Source organism: Oncorhynchus kisutch, linkage group LG6 (genome assembly GCF_002021735.2).
Source record: "Oncorhynchus kisutch isolate 150728-3 linkage group LG6, Okis_V2, whole genome shotgun sequence".
Taxonomy (NCBI): Eukaryota; Metazoa; Chordata; class Actinopteri; order Salmoniformes; family Salmonidae; genus Oncorhynchus; species Oncorhynchus kisutch.
The window spans coordinates 16,677,027-16,698,771 of NC_034179.2; the positions used below are offsets into that span (position 1 = coordinate 16,677,027).

Consider the following 21,745-nt stretch of genomic DNA (forward strand, 5'->3'; position numbering starts at 1 on the left):
TTGAGGGAGCGGTTGTTATCCTGGCACCAGACTGCCAGGTCTCGGACCTCCTCCCTTCAGGCCGTCTCATCTTTGTCGGTGATCAGGCCTACTGTTGTGTCATCGGTAAACTTAAATGATGGTGTTGGAGTCGTGCTTGGCCATGCAGTCATGGGTAAACAGGAGAGGACTGAGCACGCACCCCTAAGGGGCCCCCGTGTTGAGGATCAGCGTGGCAGATGTGTTGTTACCTATCCTTACCACCTGGGGGCGGCCCGTCAGGAAGTCCAGGATCCAGTTGCAGAGGGAGGTATTAGCTTAGTGATAAGCTTTAAGGGCACTATGGTGTTGAAAGCTGAGCTGTATTTAATGAATAGCATTCTCACGTAGGTGTTCCTTTTGTCCAGGTGGGAAAGGGCAGTGTGTAGTGCAATAGAGATTGCATCATCTGTGGATCTGTTGGGGCGGTATGCAAATTGTAGTGGGTCTAGGGATTCTGGGATAATGGTGTTGACGTGAGCCATGGAGGGACACTCTTGACCCAAACTGCTACATACCTATATCTATCCTACCCTGCCTTTCTAAGGTCTTCGAAAGCCAAGTCAACAAACAGATTACCGACCATTTCAAATATCACCATAACCTCTCTGCTATGCAATCTGGTTTCAGAGCTGGTCATGGGTGCACCTCAGCCACGCTCAAGGTCCTAAACGACATCTTAACCGCCATCGATAAGAAACAATACTGTGCAGCCATATTCATTGATCTGGCCAAGGCTTTCGACTCTGTCAATCACCACATCCTCATCGGCAGACTCGACAGACTTGGTTTCTTAAATGATTGCCTCGCCTGGTTCACCAACTACTTCTCTGGTAGAGTTCAGTGTGTCAAATCGGAGGGTCTGTTGTCCGGACCTCTGGCAGTCTCTATGGGGGTGCCACAGGGTTCAATTCTTGGACCGACTCTCTTCTCTGTATACATAAATGATGTCGCTCTTGCTGCTGGTGAGTCTCTGATCCACCTCTACGCAGACGACACCATTCTGTATACTTCTGGCCCTTCTTTGGACACTGTGTTAACAACCTTCCAGGTAAGCTTCAATGCCATACAACTCTCCTTCCGTGGCCTCCAATTGCTCTTAAATACAAGTAAAACTAAATGCATGCTCTTCAACCGATCGCTGCCTGCACCTGCCCTCCTGTCCAACATCACTACTCTGGACGGTTCTGACTTAGAATACGTGAACAACTACAAATACCTAGGTGTCTGGTTAGACTGTAAACTCTACTTCCAGACCCACATCTAACATCTCCAATCCAAAGTTAAATCTAGAATTGGCTTCCTATTTCGCAACAAAGCATCCTTCACTCATGCTGCCAAACATACCCTTGTAAAACTGACCATCCTACCAATCCTCGACTTCGGTGATGTCATTTACAAAATAGCCTCCAATACCCTACTCAACAAATTGGATGCAGTCTATCACACTGCCATCAGTTTTGTCACCAAAGCCTCATATACTATCCACCATTGCGACCTGTATGCTCTCGTTGGTTGGCCCTCGCTTCATACTCGTCACCAAACCCACTGGCTCCAGGTCATCTACAAAACCCTGCTAGGTAAAGTCCCCCCTTATCTCAGCTCGCTGGTCACCATAGCATCACCCACCTGTAGCACGCGCTCCAGCAGGTATATCTCTCTGGTCACCCCCAAAACCAATTCTTTCTTTGGCCGCCTCTCCTTCCAGTTCTCTGCTGCCAATGACTGGAACGAACTACAAAAATCTCTGAAACTGGAAACACTTATCTCCCTCACTAGCTTTAAGCACCAGCTGTCAGAGCAGCTCACAGATTACTGCACCTGTACATAGCCCATCTATAATTTAGCCCTAACAACTACCTCTTTCCCTATTTTATTTATTTTGCTCCTTTGCACCCCATTATTTTTATTTCTACTTTGCACATTCTTCCACTGCAAATCTACCATTCCTGTGTTTTACTTGCTACATTGTATTTACTTTGCCACCATAGCCGTTGTTTTGCCTTTACCTCTCTTTTCTCACCTCATTTGCTCACATCGTATATATACTTGTTTCTACTGTATTATTGACTGTATGTTTGTTTACTCCATGTGTAACTCTGTGTCGTTGTATCTGTCGAACTGCTTTGCTTTATCTTGGCCAGGTCGCAATTGTAAATGAGAACTTGTTCTCAACTTGCCTACCTGGTTAAATAAAGGTGAACATTTTTTTTTATCCGCCTAGTAGGCTTCATGCTAGGTTAAGAACAGTGTCATGTATGAAGTCGTGTATCATATATAGAAGTAAAAATAAGAACTTAACTGAAATTCTATTCAAAGCATGAGCAATCTCTTGAACAATAGACAGATAGGGCTATTTGTTGGAATTAGGGCTGTATATCATATTTTACTACATACCAGTCTTAATGCATGGACTGGTTTGGGCTTTTACTTTACCATCTATAAGGGTATTTCAGTGTTTAATTTATTAAATGTGATATGCAACTCTGCCATGTGTAATGTCCGTTTAATATTTTACTCCGTTTGCTACTTGAGTCTTCTTTTCTACCCGTCCTCCTGCTTCCCACACCAAGCCCTGCCCTGTCACTCAGGGAGAGCATGTGGTTGCTCAACCACGGAGTCACGAGCACTTTCTTACCATTCACTCTGCAGTCTGCATGTTCAGACAGGTGCAACAAGATGACAACAGTGCTGATTTCCACAAGCTTTCTAGAGTTACATTATTAGTTTGTGTACCTTACTGTCTGCAAACTACCGTCTGCTAGTTTGTCTTTTCTTAGCAAGTTGTGCCTTGTGGATAAAATCAATTGTGTTAGCCTCTAATGCTAATTGTTCATTAGCTGGCTTGCTAGCTAGCTTGCTAAATGTACTTCAGCAAACGTAGCTAGCTAATACAGCATGGTAGACAGATATTTCACCGGATGTGTATGTATCCGCTTAGCGTTTCCACGAAGCCAAGTGTCAGGCAGTGGGAGAAGCTGGAACAAGATGGATTTCGATTAAACATTTGATCTCAACACAGTTCTGTTCCCAAAACTAGAATCTGTTACGAACAGAGTGGACTAAGTTGTCAACTTTACCCTTTGCTAAAGTTTAGAAGGAGTGCATGGCTAATTGAGTTGCACACGCGTTCTACAGAGTAGGCGTTCCCTAAAGTAAATATGCAAATGTTTGCTACTCTGAGCCAATCGGATCTTGCAAGTTCGTGCTTGGTTCTGCCCAGCTCCTTGCTTGTTCTGCCCACTATGACTCATGTGTTCCCATTTGAAACAACGGGCTGTGGTCTATCTTGGTTTAGTTATCAAACTTTGGTACCAGTGCTGGTGTAGGTCTAGACAAGCATGTTGTTTGTGCAACGGCATCGTCTAAATCAGAGGAATAGAGTTCGCCAGCTTTTAGTCCAAAAACCCGGAAATAAATTTCCTCTGGTTCATTCAGCCATCCCTATGGGCAAAGAATAGGGTTTTTGGATAAACCCCCAAAATAAGGTCTGAGGTTAACATGACATTTATGAATTATGGAGCGTTGGTGTGCTTTTTTGAGAACATAAATGCTTCAAAATTCACATAAATTGACGTTAGCTGATGAAGATGAATTCATAGAACAAAACGTATATCTCATAAGCCTGTGTTTACCACTAGAGGTGTGACAAAGGGACAATTTTGCTTAACGTTTAAATTGCCATTTCTAACATCGGGTTTTCCTTTAACACGATAACAAAAATTCAGCTGACTTTTCGAAAAATTCCACATCAATTTACAATGCTGAATAACGGTCCTATTAAATATGTATGACCGCTAGACTGAACACACACTTTCAGCCATAGCGAAGAGACAGAGCAGGCAAGCCAGAGTAAAGGAGGCAGGCAGAAGAAGGCAGAAGCGTACTCATATGTTTTGGTATGTCTTGTTTTACTACATGCCTTGCAAATACACCCAAGAAGTCTCTTCCTCTCTGGTTTAATTTGAATTACACAACTTCCCCAGGCCTTTATAGCCTATAACAAGAAAATAATGTTTTGTGATAACTGAACTGTGATTTTAATTAAATGAAAAAACAACATTGTTTTCAGTTAGGGATTTTAAGGATCCCAACTTTGTTTAAACGTTTTAGCGTTCACACCCCTATTTATTTAAAAAACTTCCAAAAACTCCATTAATTTCCCCGTAGGTTTTGACCAACGAGCCATGGTTGAGTTAGGGCCTACAAAAAGATGCCATTACTATTTCTCTCTATAAGCGAAGCATGAAAATGTTAGCTAGCTACATGAGGACAGAAAACATGTAATGTAACATCTAATTAGAGTCCCCTGGAAACACTTTGGTTCCTTCCCTCTCAATAATTCATCCCTGGTTTATTAATTAGTTCTCATGTCAAACAACAACGTATTCAAGGTGCTGCCCACTATATTCCAACTAGAAAACTAACTAGGCCTAGATTTTTGCCCATTTCATGCAGACCTGCGTGGCAATGTGTGAAAATTATAACAAAAGTGCAGGAAATGCAGAAATTGATGAAAACACTGAAAAAGATTTTTGTTTAAAGTTGGATTGAACTGTATATGGAGAATGAAGAAAGCCCCATTGAAATCACTTACAATTGCTGTGTTGCCACCCTAGGGTTATAAACTACTCCAAGTATATTTAGAACTTTTAATATTCAAAAATATAAAATACCATCACAAATTTGAACAAATGTTGTGATATGATATTTTGGCTATGTCGCCTATCCCTAGTTGGAATACTCTATGGAGAATAATAAACATACAATATTCCAGATTGATGTTGACAACGCTAAAACAGGCAAAGATCTCCATACCTGTGGATGCAGTTTTTGAGCTCGAGGTAAGCCATTCCTGCAGCAGCATCTAAAGAAAACTTCACCAGCTGTTTGGTCTTCAGGTCTTCCTTCTTCTTCCGGAGAAACGACAAGAAGTCCCCTCCTTCAAATAGGATATAAAATGTATATTCACATTTGTAACTGTGTTGTAAACACAATTTACTTTGGAAATTGCACACTAATATCGAGTCCTAAAAAGTTATGCTACAGGACTTACCTGACACTAGCTCCATCACAATGTAAATAGGCTGTCGTTGTGTGCAAACGCCTATCAGCTTCACAATGTTTGCGTGGTCATATTGCTTGAGGATCCTGAAGAAACAAGAAAGTACCAGTATGAGATAATTACATAAATGTCAAAGCTCTAAACACCAGATTAAAAGCGTGTGAAGTAAAATAATGTTTGATTTGATGTTTATTTATATTTCTCCGTTATTTTACCAGGTAAATTGACTGAGAACACGTTCTCATTTACAGCAACAACCTGGGGAATAGTTACAGGGGAGAGGATGGGGCGAATGAGCCAATTGTAAACTGGGGATTATTAGGTGACCGTGATGGTTTGAGGGCCAGATTGGGAATTTAGCCAGGACACCGGGATGAACACCCCTACTCTTACGATAAGTGCCATGGGATCTTTAATGACCTCAGAGTCAGGACACCTGTTTAACGTCCCATCTGAAAGACAGCACCCTACACTGCCCTGGGGCATTGGGATATTTTTTTTTAGACCAGAGGACACCACTTCCAGCAGCATCTGGTCTCCCATCCAGGGACTGACCAGGACCAACCCTGCTTAGCTTCAGAAGCAAGCCAGCAGTGGTATGCAGGCTGGTGTGCTGTTGAGATGAGTGAACAGACGTTTCAAGGTACTCGATGGGACCTGCAATTAATTGACAGCAGACATTTTCATCTTCTGATCGGAACTGGGACGTGTGATCCTCTCACTTGGCTTGATATGAACTAGGACATTCGGCGCATGTGACAAGTAAAAATGAGATTTTGTCGTCTAACCTGGCTTCTGATAGGAACTTAATCTTCAGCTCCTGTGGAAGATCCTCTTTACATGTTTTGACTGCCACAGGAGTCTTGTCCCGCAATGTTCCTATGAATACCTCACCAAAGTTGCCCTAAGAACAAAGAAAAACAGAGATACAGTAACAGAAGTTGGTTTAATCAAACATATATTGACATCAATGATGATGAATGTCAAAACTAATCCAAGATCATTTCTGTCCTACAGATGTGGTGAAAATGAAAAGGATATCTAAAATCACTCACTTTGCCAAGAAGCTCTCCAAGAGTAACATCCTCATGGTTGAGTATCCATTTTTTATCCTACAAAAGATAGAACAAAACATAGGCAATTGTAAACACAAGACACAGAACATCCACAAACAGTACAATGAAAACCATACAAAAGCTACTGTGTAACATTGGAGCACCGACCGACTACTTTATATTCAGAATTACTATAATCCGAGGCACAATTACAAAAAAAAAAATCTACCACAAAAAACCTGGATGCCTCAAAAACATCAGAGAAGTCTTTCCATCTTTGGCCCAGCTCAACATAACATTCCAATGTCTCATCCAATAACACAATGATCAAATCCAAATCGCATTCTTCCAAGAGTGAGGTGGTGCCTAATGGTCAAATTTCACCGCTTTGCCATAAAGTGCTTGAAGAAAGACCATTTAAAAACACTTATTATTCCCAGGCTTCAGCAGATCCATTACAGTAGTAATGACAACAACCATTAGCCCCGTGTTGGTGATGGCTGAGGCAATTAAAACACCATTATGTTCATCACCAGCGGGCTAGCTGAGGAGGACTCGAGGTCTTCTCTATGATTAAACCTGGCTATTGACAATGTTGGCCTATTTTTGCAACACAGAGCGGATATTAAAAAGACATTTGCACTGTTATACATGAGAAATGTGTCCTGAAAAACACCATACAGGTCTGGAAACCAAGAGTTAATACTGTCAATTAGGCCAGGGACCTCACGATACGATATTATCAAGATACTTAGGTGCCGATACGATATGTATTGCGAGTCTCACGATTCTATTTGTATTGCGATACAATACTGTGATTTCATTGCGATTCGACGTACCAATCACATCACTCACCATATGTCTGCTGCTGAGGGATGAGAGCCATGAGAAAACAAGTTTTGATCAGTAATGGGAAAAAAAGTGTTGAAAGCAAATTGGATCCTTATTTAAAAAGAATATGGAGAACATACTGGAGTTCTGGTGCAGGTACAGCCAACTAGCGCAAAAATTATATTGCGATATTGTCAAAACGATACAGGTTGTCAAAAATAATAACCTGATATTTTACTGAACATATTTTTCCCCCATCACTACCATCGTCAATGGGTAAAATAGCAAGGTGTCTTCTGGAGCACAGTATGATCACTGTCATTCCAAAGAGAACAACCTGGTATTGTAACTGGTATTGTAACTATCTGAGAAGCTCTATTCTAATACTTTTGAGATTTTTTTTTTAAATGTTGGATTTAAAAAAAGAAAAAAAAGAAGAGTGTAGTTAGAAATTCCAACAAAAAGTTGTTCAACTGTGATCACAGCACTTTACTGATTCAAACTAAAATATTTAGTTGATGTCAAAAGGGCTTATTCATGGCCATCTATTAGCCTCCTGCCACAAACACCACAAGATAATGTACAACCTAAGCATATTGATGAGTTTCACAGTGTGATTAAAGGCCTCCATGACAGCTTGATGGCTTTAGCAATAATTACATTCCCACCCCTGTTGTGAGACCACTCATTGACTTTAGATCTGAATCACAGGGTGTATGAACAAAGATAGGAGAGGAAATATGTTTTACCTTGATGACTGGGTTTAAAAGCACCACCCCAGACTTCTTGGTAATAACTTGCTTTGAAGTGTAATGGTGTTCAATTAACTGAGGAATGGTCGGGAAGCCAGTGCCTTCAAAACGATACTGGTTCTGTGGACAAAGAGGAGGCAGAGAGCATGGGATTGATTCATTACAAAGTTGAGTTGGAAGCTTTTCGAATCATCATCTTTTGTGTTACGGAAACAACTTTACAAGCAATTACGATTAGCCGTCATCTGAACAAATTAAATTAAAAACGCATCAACCATAGAATTTATTAATTTTGTCTTGCTGCTTTTTGTTCTATGTTGCTCTGTCTGTATGCTACGACTTGCTTGTCCTATGTTGCTCTGTCTGTATGCTACGACTTGCTTGTCCTATGTTGCTCTGTCTGTATGCTACGACTTGCTTGTCCTATGTTGCTCTGTCTGTATGCTACATCTTGCTTGTCATATGTTGCTCTGTCTGTATGCTACGTCTTGCTTGTCCTATGTTGCTCTGTCTGTATGCTACGTCTTGCTTGTCCTATGTTGCTCTGTCTGTATGCTACGTCTTGCTTGTCCTATGTTGCTTTGTCTGTATGCTACGTCTTGCTTGTCCTATGTTGCTCTGTCTGTATGCTACGTCTTGCTTGTCCTATGTTGCTCTGTCTGTATGCTACGTCTTGCTTGTTCTATGTTGCTATTATCTATATTGTAATTGTTTTTAATAACCTGCCCAGGGACTGCGGTTGAAAATTAGCCGGCTGGCTAAAACCGGCACTTTTACTGAAACATTGATTAATGTGCACTGTCCCTGTAAAAATAAAATAAACTCAACTCAAACTCAATTCCTTGCCAATTAATTTCCGTTTCCACCAAGGTGCCTGTGATCTCTCGTCTCTGTGTCTTAGTAACAGACACAAAGCAACCATTGGCTGACGCACATCACATCAAATATACCTGACTACACCTTTATATTTTGTCTCGTTTACTGCTGAAACCTAGTGGCTCTGCAGTGAGACAAAAACCTAGCCTGGTCTCAGATCAGTTTGTGCCATTATGTCAATTCCTTGTCATGCCAAACATGACTCAAAAAGATATTGGACCAGGCTAAGAAACGCCTTTAGTTTATTCAGAATTGAACAAGTAGAACTCACGTCTGCAAATTGGATGATGAAGTGTCTCCGCTGTCCCTCTGAGAAGACAGACAGGACGTACTCGCCAGGCTTGCCGTGGCTCTCCCGGACCAGGAAGTCTCCCTGCTCTTTGAGCAGCTCCTGGGCCTCGGTCCTGGGGATGGCCCCGTGGTACCACTCCTGGTCCCCCAGGGGCTTCTCACTAGTTGGGATCACGTCGAAAAACTGCTGGATACGCACAATGGAATGATATGACATGATGATATATAATGATATGATGATGATTTGAAAATGAAAGTTAGGGATCAATCATCAATTTCTGTTCAATTGCTAGTCAATAGAGCTATAAGATCTGTCACTCCACTCAGATCAAAGGCATAATTTGGATGCAATATGTATGATACACATATAAGAATATTTTGAAGATAAATACACAACGTAGAGGATGAGAGTACTAGAATTAATGGTCAATAGGGAATTATCAATGTAAATAGGAGTTGGGTTTCAGTTCAACAGCTGTTTAGAATCTGTGGAATGTCACTCCTGAACTCAGAGCTACGTGTACCACGTTCTCATTGGTCTGTACATTGAGTTGGGAGCAGGATACTGGTTATTTGGCCATTGGCCCAGTGGTACTGCAAGGACTTCTGATTGGTCAACCCCAGGCTGGGGTGGGGGGTTATAAATGGCATCCTGCTCCTTTGTTCTGTGGAGAAATGCTGAGGACAGGGGACTTCTGATTGGTCAACCCCAGGCTGGGGTGGGGGGTTATAAATGGCATCCTGCTCCTTTGTTCTGTGGAGAAATGCTGAGGACAGGGGACTTCTGATTGGTCAACCCCAGGCTGGGGTGGGGGGTTATAAATGGCATCCTGTTCCTTTGTTCTGTGGAGAAATGCTGAGGACAGGGGACTTCTGATTGGTCAACCCCAGGCTGGGGTGGGGGGTTATAAATGGCATCCTGTTCCTTTGTTCTGTGGAGAAATGCTGAGGACAGGGGACTTCTGATTGGTCAACCCCAGGCTAGGGTGGGGGGCTATAAATGGCATCCTGTTCCTTGGTTCTGTGGAGAAATGCTGAGGACAGGGGACTTCTGATTGGTCAACCCCAGGCTGGGGTGGGGGGTTATAAATGGCATCCTGTTCCTTTGTTCTGTGGAGAAATGCTGAGGACAGGGGACTTCTGATTGGTCAACCCCAGGCTAGGGTGGGGGGCTATAAATGGCATCCTGTTCCTTGGTTCTGTGGAGAAATGCTGAGGACAGGGGACTTCTGATTGGTCAACCACAGGCTAGGGTGGGGGCTATAAATGGCATCCTGTTCCTTGGTTCTGTGGAGAAATGCTGAGGACAGGGGACTTCTGATTGGTCAACCCCAGGCTGGGGTGGGGGGTTATAAATTGCATCCTGTTCCTTGGTTCTGTGGAGAAATGCTGAGGACAGGGGACTTCTGATTGGTCAACCCCAGGCTAGGGTGGGGGGTTATAAATGGCATCCTGTTCCTTTGTTCTGTGGAGAAATGCTGAGGACAGGGGAGACTGAACATCTACCTACCAGCATAACATCTTGATTTGTCCTTCTCAAATAAACCCATTTTTCTCCCCTGATTTGTTTTGGGGTCTGTGTTAATGAAGAACATCAATTGCTAACACACTGGATAGTTTCCACACTCACTACACAAGAACACAAAACTTTTAAAATCTTTTTTTTTAACAGACTTCAGAACTTACCGATGATGAGCCAAGGACTGATTTGGGAGAGCGGAGGATGCCGGCTAAGGAATGACGTAAGGTGTCAAACTTTGATGTCCTGTCTTTGCCTTTGTCCTGAAAATACAGACATATGGTTGAAAATCTTTTGAGAATAAACAGTTGAGCAAGGCGAATACAGTATACTATAGTGTATAGAGGTTTATAGCTATGACAATGTGCTTACACTGCCCTCCTCTGCTCATCCAACTCTCTGCAGAGAGAGCTAGAGTTGAAAGGAGGCTCAACAGCACCACCATATCATCTACCACATACTGCAGTCAACAAAATGCTTTTAGATTGACATTTCAGTGACATTTGATGAGAAAAGTTTTTATTTTTGATTTTTTAAGTTTGAATGAAAGTTCAAAGATTCAGCACAACAGCATCCTTTAGATTAAAAAAACAACAACTGATTTGCCTGAATGAGTATGTTCATGGAGACAGCAGAAGACAAAAACATTCTGGCCTATAACTATACAATGAATAGTAAGCAGTAAACTGACACAGTACCAGTATGTGTAAGTGTATAGAAGTAAATATCAGCAGCAAAAGTATCTAGGGCTAACAAAATCATCAAGCAACATTTTTTATCAACAAACCCTATACAGTATCTCTGAAAAGGTCAGAGACAAAGAAAGAGGAGTTCATAGTAGGACAGGCTGAGTAGAAAGTACTGCATTCCTTCTGATTACAAAGGAAGTAATATCCCTGAATCCACACTGATGTCCTCCGTTCCACCATGGTTCACAATCACATATCAGATGGGATTCCGACTTGACAAGTAAGTCCTTCCTATTCAAAAACCAACAACGGTCAACTCCACAACAATAACCACTCACTCACCATGGAGTTGACGGAGCGCGCGTCGTCCTCGTAGTTAACCATGGGGGGAGGCTCTTTGCCCTCGTTCTCCTGCATCTTGTGGTCGAGCAGGTCCTTCTGGGCGCCCAGCTTGGCTTCTGTGCAGCGTAACAACTGGACCGTTTGCCTCAGCTCCTCCAGAGACTGCTTCTGACTGAGCAGCAGCACCGCACTGATGGAGGGAGAGATGGAAAGAGAGAATGAGTGTGGTGTGAGAGACAGGGAGAGAGAAGCGGAGAGATGGAGAGAGACAATGTGAGAGAGTGAAAAGATAGAGATTGAGACAGAGAGGGAAAGAGAGAGAGAGAAAGAGGTCAGGCTCTGGCGCTAGTTTGAAATCAAACAGTATTACAACTACTTAATCCATCTCTCGGAACAAGGATGTGGAAAATGATTTTCTAGTTTGCGTTCCACCAGAGGGATATATAGCCTACAGTGAACCGCTGAGCTGTTTCTCAAAACAGTTTAGTCAAACACACAACAAACATTGCTGTGGAAGCAGAGGTCCGTTTTTAAAAGTGACGCTTGCCACAGAAGGGATAAAACCTAAAGGCACAAAAAACAACTTCTCAACTGTCCTAATCAAATGACCATCACTTTATTAATGTTTTGAAAAAGAGAACTTCAGACAGGATAAAAACGAGCCTAGGCCATACAACCAGTCCTCATCCTTAATCACACCTGTAGCTGAGACTACACATTGGGATGACTGGACAGGCCTGATAATATCATCGTATCTTACAGGGGATAATCCAGCAGACCCTGAAATGTGTGCTGAGCCCTGTGCTACAGACATAGCTCTGTTGTATTGTACCCTGTCCGCCTCAATGAACCTTCACATCATTCATGCTCCTAGAGTTAGATCATGGCCAATCGGGCTTCTTAGAAACAACGACAAACTTGGAATCTATTAAGCTAGTCACTAATGGTCTCTGTTGTTATTGTTTAATGGCACGTGTACAACTGAAAGCCATGAGATTGAGGAAAACATCTAACACATGCTATGGGAGATGCTTATCGAGAATGAAAGAATCATTAGAGCTGTATTGTTATGGTAGCAACGTACTCTGACTTCTTTTCACATGTTTTGGTGGACTCATCAAGCTTGTTTTCCAAGTCTTGCATGAGATCCTCCTTGGTGCGTAGGCTCTGCTGAGTGAGGCCCAGCTCATCTGATGTGGATTTCAGCCTGGGGAAGGAGATACAGTGGATTAAAGTGTATCTGACCTTTGACACAATCAGTCAGCCAACAGAGGCACAAACTCTATCCTTAGTCAATAGGAGATGCTGTACGGCTGGATTCCTCGCACCCTCCTCTCACCTTTTCAAAACGTCAGAGAACGAGACAAGGTTAATGAGGGCAATACTCTTCTCCCATCATACATTTTCTACTCACATCGCTTGTAAACTGTCTGCAGTCAAATTGTTCCATAGGATCTCGTTTGCTTGAAGATTCTCGGTTTCCTCCAACAGTGAAAGGTCAAATTCTACATTTGGTTCTTTGGTTTCTGGAGACCTGGAAGATGATGATACTTCATGTTAACTAAAGTTAGAAATTGAAATAAAGTAGTTATTGAAGCATAAAAAGTTAACATTTCAAAGGCCTTAAACTAAAAGCCTACCTGTGAACCTCAATGAAGTGTTCATACTCTGACACAGGATCAATTTGGTCGATGGAGGTGTGGATTTCTTTGTGGACTTTCACTATTTCATCAGTTAAGAGACTGGTGATTTCACTGTATTCCTCCAAAATCCCCTTCCTGAAAATGACAGAAGTCAGAATTATTATAATTTTTAAAAAATACATAGAGGTTAAAATTGAGGTAAGCGTATGCTCAGTATATGAAAGGTTTAAAAACACCCATTTGCGTGACTCGAGGATCACACAGATGGACAGCTCTGAGGGTTTATGAACAGGGATAGACACGTTGTCATTCTAAAACTCATTGTATTTCTCACTCAACAGAAATATAATTTCAGTGGACAAACTCTGAATTGTTCCCCTGTTAACATCTGTCTAAGACTTTAAAAAGTTGATTAAAAACACAGCTTAAGCAGGACATTCTGAACAAGAGGGTGCCTCCGCCTCCTAGTAATCCTACGATCGCTATGAAATTATGGGATTAAGCCTCAGCTGGGATCTAATCCCATGCGACAACAAGAAGAACCCTTGCAAATAGTTATTAATTTACGTATTACAATTTCCAAAGAATGTTTACGTCGCCTGACTTGTTAGGGCGTCACAGATCTGATGACTCATAACCTGCAGTGTGCTGCTGGACGTCTGGGATGGACACTGCAGAAAAGGAACACTGCACACAGTGGCATACGCACCCAAGTGTGTTCAACATTTCAACCCTTAGACCATCATCAGGGTTCAACCTAAGGGTCGAGACATAACGAAGCAAAGCACAATCTACTTGTTCATCTACTTTAACCTTCAAGATATTCTCAAGCTCATTGAATGAATCTTTACGTAGTGTATCCCTTGTTACTCTCTGCCGGATCCACACACACACTCACAGTGCACTGATCATCTCCTCCTGCATCTTCTGCAGGGAGTCGAGCAGGAGGGGCAGCGTGGTGTTGTGGTATTGCTCCTGGTGGAGCTGGGCACTCCGCACCGCCAGCACGTACTGGTTGTGGAGGTTGTGAAGCTTCATGGTGGCCTTGTCGTAGCGCTCCCTCGCCTTCTCTGGCTCCTTGCCTGAAAACAAACCCAACAAGTGCTGTACTGCTGGTTTGTCTGGAGGAGGTTTAATATGGGTGTGCCTCATCATCTGCCTCCCAAGATATGTCGGTCATATGAACTCCCTCTGCAGGGTTTGGTGATTAATGTATTGATGCACTTCAGCTGGTCTCAAATAAGACTTCATACATTTCCTCCAAGATAAACTGCACTACTATGAATCATTACATTAAACGTATATTTTTCTGTAAATAATTAGGAGAAATTCTTACCTTTCACCATTGCGTCTCTGTATTTTTCTTTGGCACTGTGGGCATCCTTTGTTAATTGTCTGTAGGTGCCTTTTAACTTTTCTAGGTCGCTTTTTGTCACCTAGGAGAGATCATATCGGAAGCATCATCACATCCTCTAGTACAGTGGTCCCATACCCCTTCAAAACAATCTACCTCTAGCTGTACCCCCTCTAGCACCAGGGTCAGCGCACTCTCAAATGTTGTTTTTTGCCATCATTGTAAGCCTGCCACACACACACTATACAATACATTTATTAAACATAGAATGAGTGAGTTTTTGTCACAACCTGGCTCGTGGGAAATGACAAAGAGCTCTTATAGGACAGGCCACAAATAATAATAATCAATAAGTCTGCCCTTTATTTAACCATACATATATACACACACACAAACATATATGTATATACATGTATGTGTATATATATATATATATATATATATATATATATATATATATATATATATATATATATATATATATATATACACACATACACACACACACACACATATATATATATATATATATACACACACACACACATATATATATATATATATATATACACATAAACATATATGTATATACATATATATATACACACACATATATACATATACATTATATATATATATATATATATATAGACATATATATATATATATATATACACATATACACATATATATATATATATATATAGACATATATATATATATACATATACACATATATATACATATACACATATATATATATATATATATATATATATATATATATATATATATATATATATATATATATATATATATATATATATATATATATATATATATATACATATTTCAAACTTTTTTAACAAATCAAAAACGGAAAAATTGGGCGTGCAAAATTATTCAGCCCCCTTAAGTTAATACATTGTAGCGCCACCTTTTGCTGCGATTACAGCTGTAAGTCGCTTGGGGTATGTCTCTATCAGTTTTGCACATCGAGAGACTGAAATAATTTCCCATTCCTCCTTGCAAAACAGCTCGAGCTCAGTGAGGTTGGATGGAGAGCATTTGTGAACAGCAGTTTTCAGTTCTTTCCACAGATTCTCGATTGGATTCAGGTCTGGACTTTGACTTGGCCATTCTAACACCTGGATATGTTTATTTTTGAACCATTCCATTGTAGATTTTGCTTTATGTTTTGGATCATTGTCTTGTTGGAAGACAAATCTCCGTCCCAGTCTCAGGTCTTTTGCAGACTCCATCAGGTTTTCTTCCAGAATGGTCCTGTATTTGGCTCCATCCATCTTCCCATCAATTTTAACCATCTTCCCTGTCCCTGCTGAAGAAAAGCAGGTTCAAACCATGATGCTGCCACCACCATGTTTGACAGTGGGGATGGCGTGTTCAGGGTGATGAGCTGTGTTGCCTTTTACGCCAAACATAACGTTTTGCATTGTTCAATTCAATTTTGGTTTCATCTGACCAGAGCACCTTCTTCCACATGTTTGGTGTGTCTCCCAGGTGGCTTGTGGCAAACTTTAAACGACACTTTTTATGGATATCTTGAAGAAATGGCTTTCTTCTTGCCACTCTTCCATGAAGGCCAGATTTGTGCAATATACGACTGATTGTTGTCCTATGGACAGAGTCTCCCACCTCAGCTGTAGATCTCTGCAGTTCATCCAGAGTGATGATGGGCCTCTTGGCTGCATCTCTGATCAGTCTTCTCCTTGTATGAGCTAAAAGTTTAGAGGGACGGCCAGGTCTTGGTAGATTTGCAGTGGTCTGATACTCCTTCCATTTCAATATTATCGCTTGCACAGTGCTCCTTGGGATGTTTAAAGCTTGGGAAATCTTTTTGTATCCAAATCCGGCTTTAAACTTCTTCACAACAGTATCTCGGACCTGCCTGGTGTGTTCCTTGTTCTTCATGATGCTCTCTGCGCTTTTAACGGACCTCTGAGACTATCACAGTGCAGGTGCATTTATACGGAGACTTGATTACACACAGGTGGATTGTATTTATCATCATTAGTCATTTAGGTCAACATTGGATCATTCAGAGATCCTCACTGAACTTCTGGAGAGAGTTTGCTGCACTGAAAATAAAGGGGCTGAATAATTTTGCACGCCCAATTTTTCCGTTTTTGATTTGTTAAAAAAGTTTGAAATATCCAATAAATGTCGTTCCACTTCATGATTGTGTCCCACTTGTTGTTGATTCTTCACAAAAAAATACAGTTTTATATCTTTATGTTTGAAGCCTGAAATGTGGCAAAAGGTCGCAAAGTTCAAGGGGGCCGAATACTTTCGTAAGGCACTGTACATATATATATATATATATATACATACATATACACACACACACACACACACACATTTATATGTGGGTATTTATACTTATTTTCCACCATAATTTGCAAATAAATACATTAAAAATCCTACAATGTGATTTTCAGGATTTTTTTTCTCATTTTGTCTGTCATAGTTGATGAATGATGAAAATTACAGGCCTCTCTCATCTTTTTAAGTGGGAAAACTTGCACAATTGGTGGCTGACTAAATACTTTTTTGCCCCACTGTATGTATGTATGTATGTATGTATGTGTACACACACACACACACACACACACACACACACACACACACACACACACATATATTTTGTGTGTATATATGTGAATCACATTTTTATTTGGCATACCCCAGTTTGGGAATATCTGGTCTAGTCAAGGAAAACAAACCTGTCCTGATCTAACTGCAGGATTAGCATTTTAGCACCACACGTGTGAAACACCTTGTCAACAATGCCCCATATCACCACAAATAAAGTCAATACACAGGAAAGACAATGTTTAAAGCAGGAGTAGGCTTAATGTGTGTGTGAGTGTGTTTGTGTATATACAGTACCTTGTTCATCTCGGACTCGATCTGTGTGTGGATGCTCTGGTAGCTCTTCTTAACCTGCTGCTTGTCTTTGATCATCATAGTGAGTCTGTGCAGAGGGCCAGAGTTCAGCTCCTCCGCGTGACACTTCATGATCTGACTCAGCTGTTCTGTCTGCTGGACCATGTGGGCCCAAGACTGGAGAGATGGGAGAGGAAAAAAAGAGAAAGATAGAAGAGAGGGAGGGGGAGCGGATTGAGAGAGAGCGAGGAAGCGGAATGAGAGAGAGGTAGCGAGAGAGAGAGAGGGCGAGAAAGAGAGGGCGAGAGAGAGAGAGAGGGCGAGAGAGAGGTAGCGAGAGAGCGAGAGGTAGCGAGAGAGAGAGAGGTAGCGAGAGAGAGAGAGAGAGGTAGCGAGAGAGAGGTAGCGAGAGAGAGAGAGAGAGAGAGGTAGAGAGAGAGAGGTAGCGAGAGAGAGAGAGAGAGAGAGAGGTAGCGAGAGAGAGAGAGAGAGCGAGAGAGAGGTAGCGACGAGAGAGAGAGGTAGCGAGAGCGAGAGAGAGGTAGCGAGAGAGAGAGCGAGAGAGAGGTAGCGAGAGAGAGAGAGAGAGGTAGCGAGAGAGAGAGAGAGAGGTAGCGAGAGAGAGAGAGAGCGAGAGAGAGGGAGAGAGAGGTAGCGAGAGAGAGAGAGAGAGAGGTAGCGAGAGAGAGAGAGAGAGAGGTAGCGAGAGAGAGGTAGCGAGAGAGAGAGAGGTAGAGAGAGAGAGAGCAGCGAGAGCGAGAGAGAACAACCCAGAGCTAGGATATGAATACTTTGAAACTCTGAAACAGTATAAACAACACTGAAATGCAAGAAATTGAATTATACCAACAAGACACTTGATGAAATTGAAAACGCAATTGACCAAAATCAGTTCTGGGACATGTGGAACAATTTCAGCACAACAAAGCCACAAGAATTAGCCATACAAGATGTAGGAATTGGAAAACTTATTTTGATAATCTATACAAAACATCCCACAAAAAGACTTACAACAGAACCAATTAGAAATTAAAGAAAAATTGAACATCCTTGAATCAGTCATTAAAAACAACCAAAATCCATTAGATTACCCAATAACCCAACAAGAACTAAATGAAAAGCTAAAATCTATTAAATCAAAAAAGGCTTGTGGTGTAGACAACATCAGAAATGAAATGCTGAAAAACAGCACACCTGAGTTGCAAAATGCTGTGCTTAAATCATTCAACATGGTTTTAACTTCTGGCTGCTTCCCTGATGTCTGGAACCAGGGGCTCATCTCCCCTATCCACAAAAGTGGAGACAAATCAGACCCCAATAATTACAGGGGAATTTGCGTCAACAGTAACTTGGGAAAGATTTTCTGTAGCATTTTGAATTCAAGAATTCAAACCTTTCTTCAAGAAAAAAATGTAATAAGTAAATGTCAAATTGGCTTTCTTCCTAACCATCGCACTACTGACCATATATACACCTTACACACACCAATTAATAAACACGTTCACCAAAAAAAAGAGGGCAAAATCTTTGCTTGCTTTATTGACTTTAAAAAAGCATTTGATTCGATTTGGCACGAAGGGCTATTCTACAAAATTCTCCAAATTGGGCTTGGTGGTAAGGTGTATGACTTAATAAAATGTATGTACACAGAAAACAAGTGTGCAATAAAAATCAAAAACCAAAGAACATAATTTTTTTCACAAAGTCGAGGTGTGAGACAAGGCTGCAATTTGAGTCCAAATCTTTTCAACATTTATATCAATGAATTAGCAGACATGTTGGACCAATCTCCAGCCCCAGGACTCACACTATTTGACACAGAGATGAAATACCTGCTATATGCTGATGACTTGGTACTTCTATCACCAACCAAAGAAGGTCTTCAACAAAACATTAATATTCTGGAGCAATATTGCCATAATTGGGCCCTGGCAGTAAATTTCCAAAAAACTAAAATCATGATTTTCCCCAAAAAAAACGAGATGTCAGAAACACAAATGTAAATTCACCCTGAACAACATCTTAATTGAACACACAAAAAATACACCTACCTTGGTCTGACCATATCTGCATCGGGAAACTTTAATGTGGCAGTGAATGCACTCAAAGAAAAAGCCCGCAGAGCAATGTATGCAATAAAAATGAAATTATTCAAAATCAACATCCCAATTAAAATTTGGACTAAAATATTTGACAGTGTAATCCTACCAATAGCACTTTATGGAAGTGAGGTTTGGGGACCACTCAATAAACTGGATTTTAAAATGTGGGACAAACATCCATTGAAGCCCTACATGCAGAATTCTGTCGGAAAATCCTACAAGTCCAGAGAAATACACCAACTAATGCATGTAGGGCAGAATTGGGCCGTTTTCCAGTAATAATGAAGATACAGAAAATATCATTAAAATTTTGGCTACATCTAAATTCAAGTCCAAATTCGAGTCTGCAATTTAAAGCACTTCAAACCCAAGAGCTGAGCCCAGAAACGAGCCCTCTCAGTCAGCTGGTGTTGGACCTCACCAACCAAGCTGACACCAGCACTGCTTCAAAAGAAAGAATTCCAATAAGCAAAATCATGAACCAATCAAAGGAATCATATTTACAATACTGGAAAAAACGAAACAAAATCCCAAAGCCGACTAAATTGCTATCTGACCCTAAACAGAGAATATGAATTGGCTGATTATCTCTACTCTGTCAGAGATACGAAGCAGAGACAGATCCTTACCAAGTACAGGCTGAGTGACCACCGATTGGCAATAGAAACCGGCAGACATAAAAAGACATGGCTACCCAAAGAGGAGCGTGTATGTGGTCACTGCATGACAGGGGAGGTAGAGACAGAGACGCACTTTCTCCTTTACTGTGATAAATATTCCTCACAAAGAGATTCATTATTCACAGAAATGACTACATATATTCCAAATTTTTACAAATTGAACCCAGAGGAAAAACTAAGAATACTCATGGGCGAAGGATCAATAACTCCTCTTGCAGCCAAATATGTATTTTCCTGCCATAGCCTGAGGGACACTGAATAATAACATCTGCATAGTAAACAGTAACTTACTTATTATTACAATTATTGTTATGACTATAATTATTAATGTTTATCATTCCAAATATGGGTGGTAATGGTAGTGATAACAGTTTAGTGATGGTAGTAGTAGTCGTAGTAATGATGATTGTAGTACTGATATAAAGAAGATGACCGTTGTTTAGTTATAAGTTAGTTAGTTTCATTTTCCATAATTTGATTTTATATTTATTACATTTCTACTATTGACTGTTACATTTTATTGTTATTATTTTTGTATTAATTTTGTATTATTATTTACTACCATTTATATTATTATTTGCTATCATTTATAATTTTGTTACAATGTATATTGTATACATTGTTGCTTTGCCAATATTGACACAATGTTTTTCATGCCAATAAAGCAGCTTGAATTTGAATTTGAATTTGAGAGAGAGGTAGCGAGGTAGGGAGAAAGAGAGAGGTAGCGAGAGAGAGAGGGAGAGGGTAGCGAGAGGGAGAGGTAGCGAGGTAGGTAGAAAAGAGAGAGGTAGCGAGAGAGAGAGGGAGAGGTAGCGAGAGGGAGAGGTAGCGAGGTAGGGAGAAAGAGAGAGGTAGCGAGAGAGAGAGGGGAGAGGTAGCGAGAGGGAGAGGTAGCGAGGTAGGGAGAAAGAGAGAGGTTAGCGAGAGAGAGAGGGAGAGGTAGCGAGAGGGAGAGTAGCGAGAGAGAGAGAGAGAGGAGAGGAGCGAGAGAGAGAGAGAGAGAGAGAGAGGGAGAGGTAGTGAGAGAGAGAGAGAGGAGGGGAGCGAGAGAGAGAGAGAGAGAGAGAGAGAGGGAGAGGTAGTGAGAGAGAGAGAGAGGGGAGAGGGAGAGGTAGCGAGAGGGGAGAGGGAGAGGTAGCGAGAGGGAGAGGGAGAGGTAGCGAGAGAGAGGGAGAGTAGCGAGAGGAGAGGTAGCGAGTAGGGAGAAAGAGAGAGGTACGAGAGAGAGGGGAGAGGTAGCGAGAGGGGAGAGGTAGCGAGAGAGAGAAGAGAGAGAGAGGGAGCGAGAGAGAGAGAGAGAGGAGAGAGGGAGAGGTATTGAGAGAGAGAGAGAGGTGAGAGGGAGAGGTAGCGAGAGGGAGAGGGAGAGGTAGCGAGAGGAGAGGTGAGCGAGAGAGAGAGGGGAGAGGTAGCGATAGGGTAGAGGTAGTCGAGAGGGAGAGGTAGCGAGGTAGGGAGAAAGAGAGAGGTAGCGAGAGAGAGAGTGAGAGGTAGCGAGAGGGAGAGTGAGAGAGAGAGAGAGAGGAGGTAAGCGAGAGAGAGAGGTAGAAGGTAGTGAGAGGGGAGGAGGTAGCGAGAGGGAGAGGTAGCGAGGTAGGGAGAAAGAGAGAGGTAGCGA

General features: G+C 41.5%; 1 protein-coding gene across 3 annotated transcripts in view; it reads right to left on the minus strand.

The window, feature by feature from the left end:
* LOC109892414 (tyrosine-protein kinase Fer-like) overlaps positions 1 to 21,745 on the minus strand; it is a 41,469-nt gene that overhangs the window by 8,530 nt on the left and 11,194 nt on the right. For 2 of the 3 annotated variants that reach the window (XM_031826298.1, XM_031826299.1), the window contains exons 3-16: positions 17,346 to 17,519; positions 14,418 to 14,517; positions 13,980 to 14,163; positions 13,079 to 13,216; positions 12,853 to 12,972; positions 12,523 to 12,645; positions 11,439 to 11,628; positions 10,575 to 10,670; positions 8,869 to 9,075; positions 7,719 to 7,841; positions 6,139 to 6,195; positions 5,872 to 5,987; positions 5,075 to 5,169; positions 4,837 to 4,960 (exon numbers count right to left, since the gene is read on the minus strand). In XM_031826298.1, the coding sequence (XP_031682158.1) occupies positions 4,837 to 4,960; positions 5,075 to 5,169; positions 5,872 to 5,987; positions 6,139 to 6,195; positions 7,719 to 7,841; positions 8,869 to 9,075; positions 10,575 to 10,670; positions 11,439 to 11,628; positions 12,523 to 12,645; positions 12,853 to 12,972; positions 13,079 to 13,216; positions 13,980 to 14,163; positions 14,418 to 14,517; positions 17,346 to 17,519 (1,847 nt within the window). The remainder of the gene's footprint in view (positions 1 to 4,836; positions 4,961 to 5,074; positions 5,170 to 5,871; positions 5,988 to 6,138; positions 6,196 to 7,718; positions 7,842 to 8,868; positions 9,076 to 10,574; positions 10,671 to 11,438; positions 11,629 to 12,522; positions 12,646 to 12,852; positions 12,973 to 13,078; positions 13,217 to 13,979; positions 14,164 to 14,417; positions 14,518 to 17,345; positions 17,520 to 21,745) is intronic. The other variant, XM_031826300.1, reaches the window with a different exon arrangement.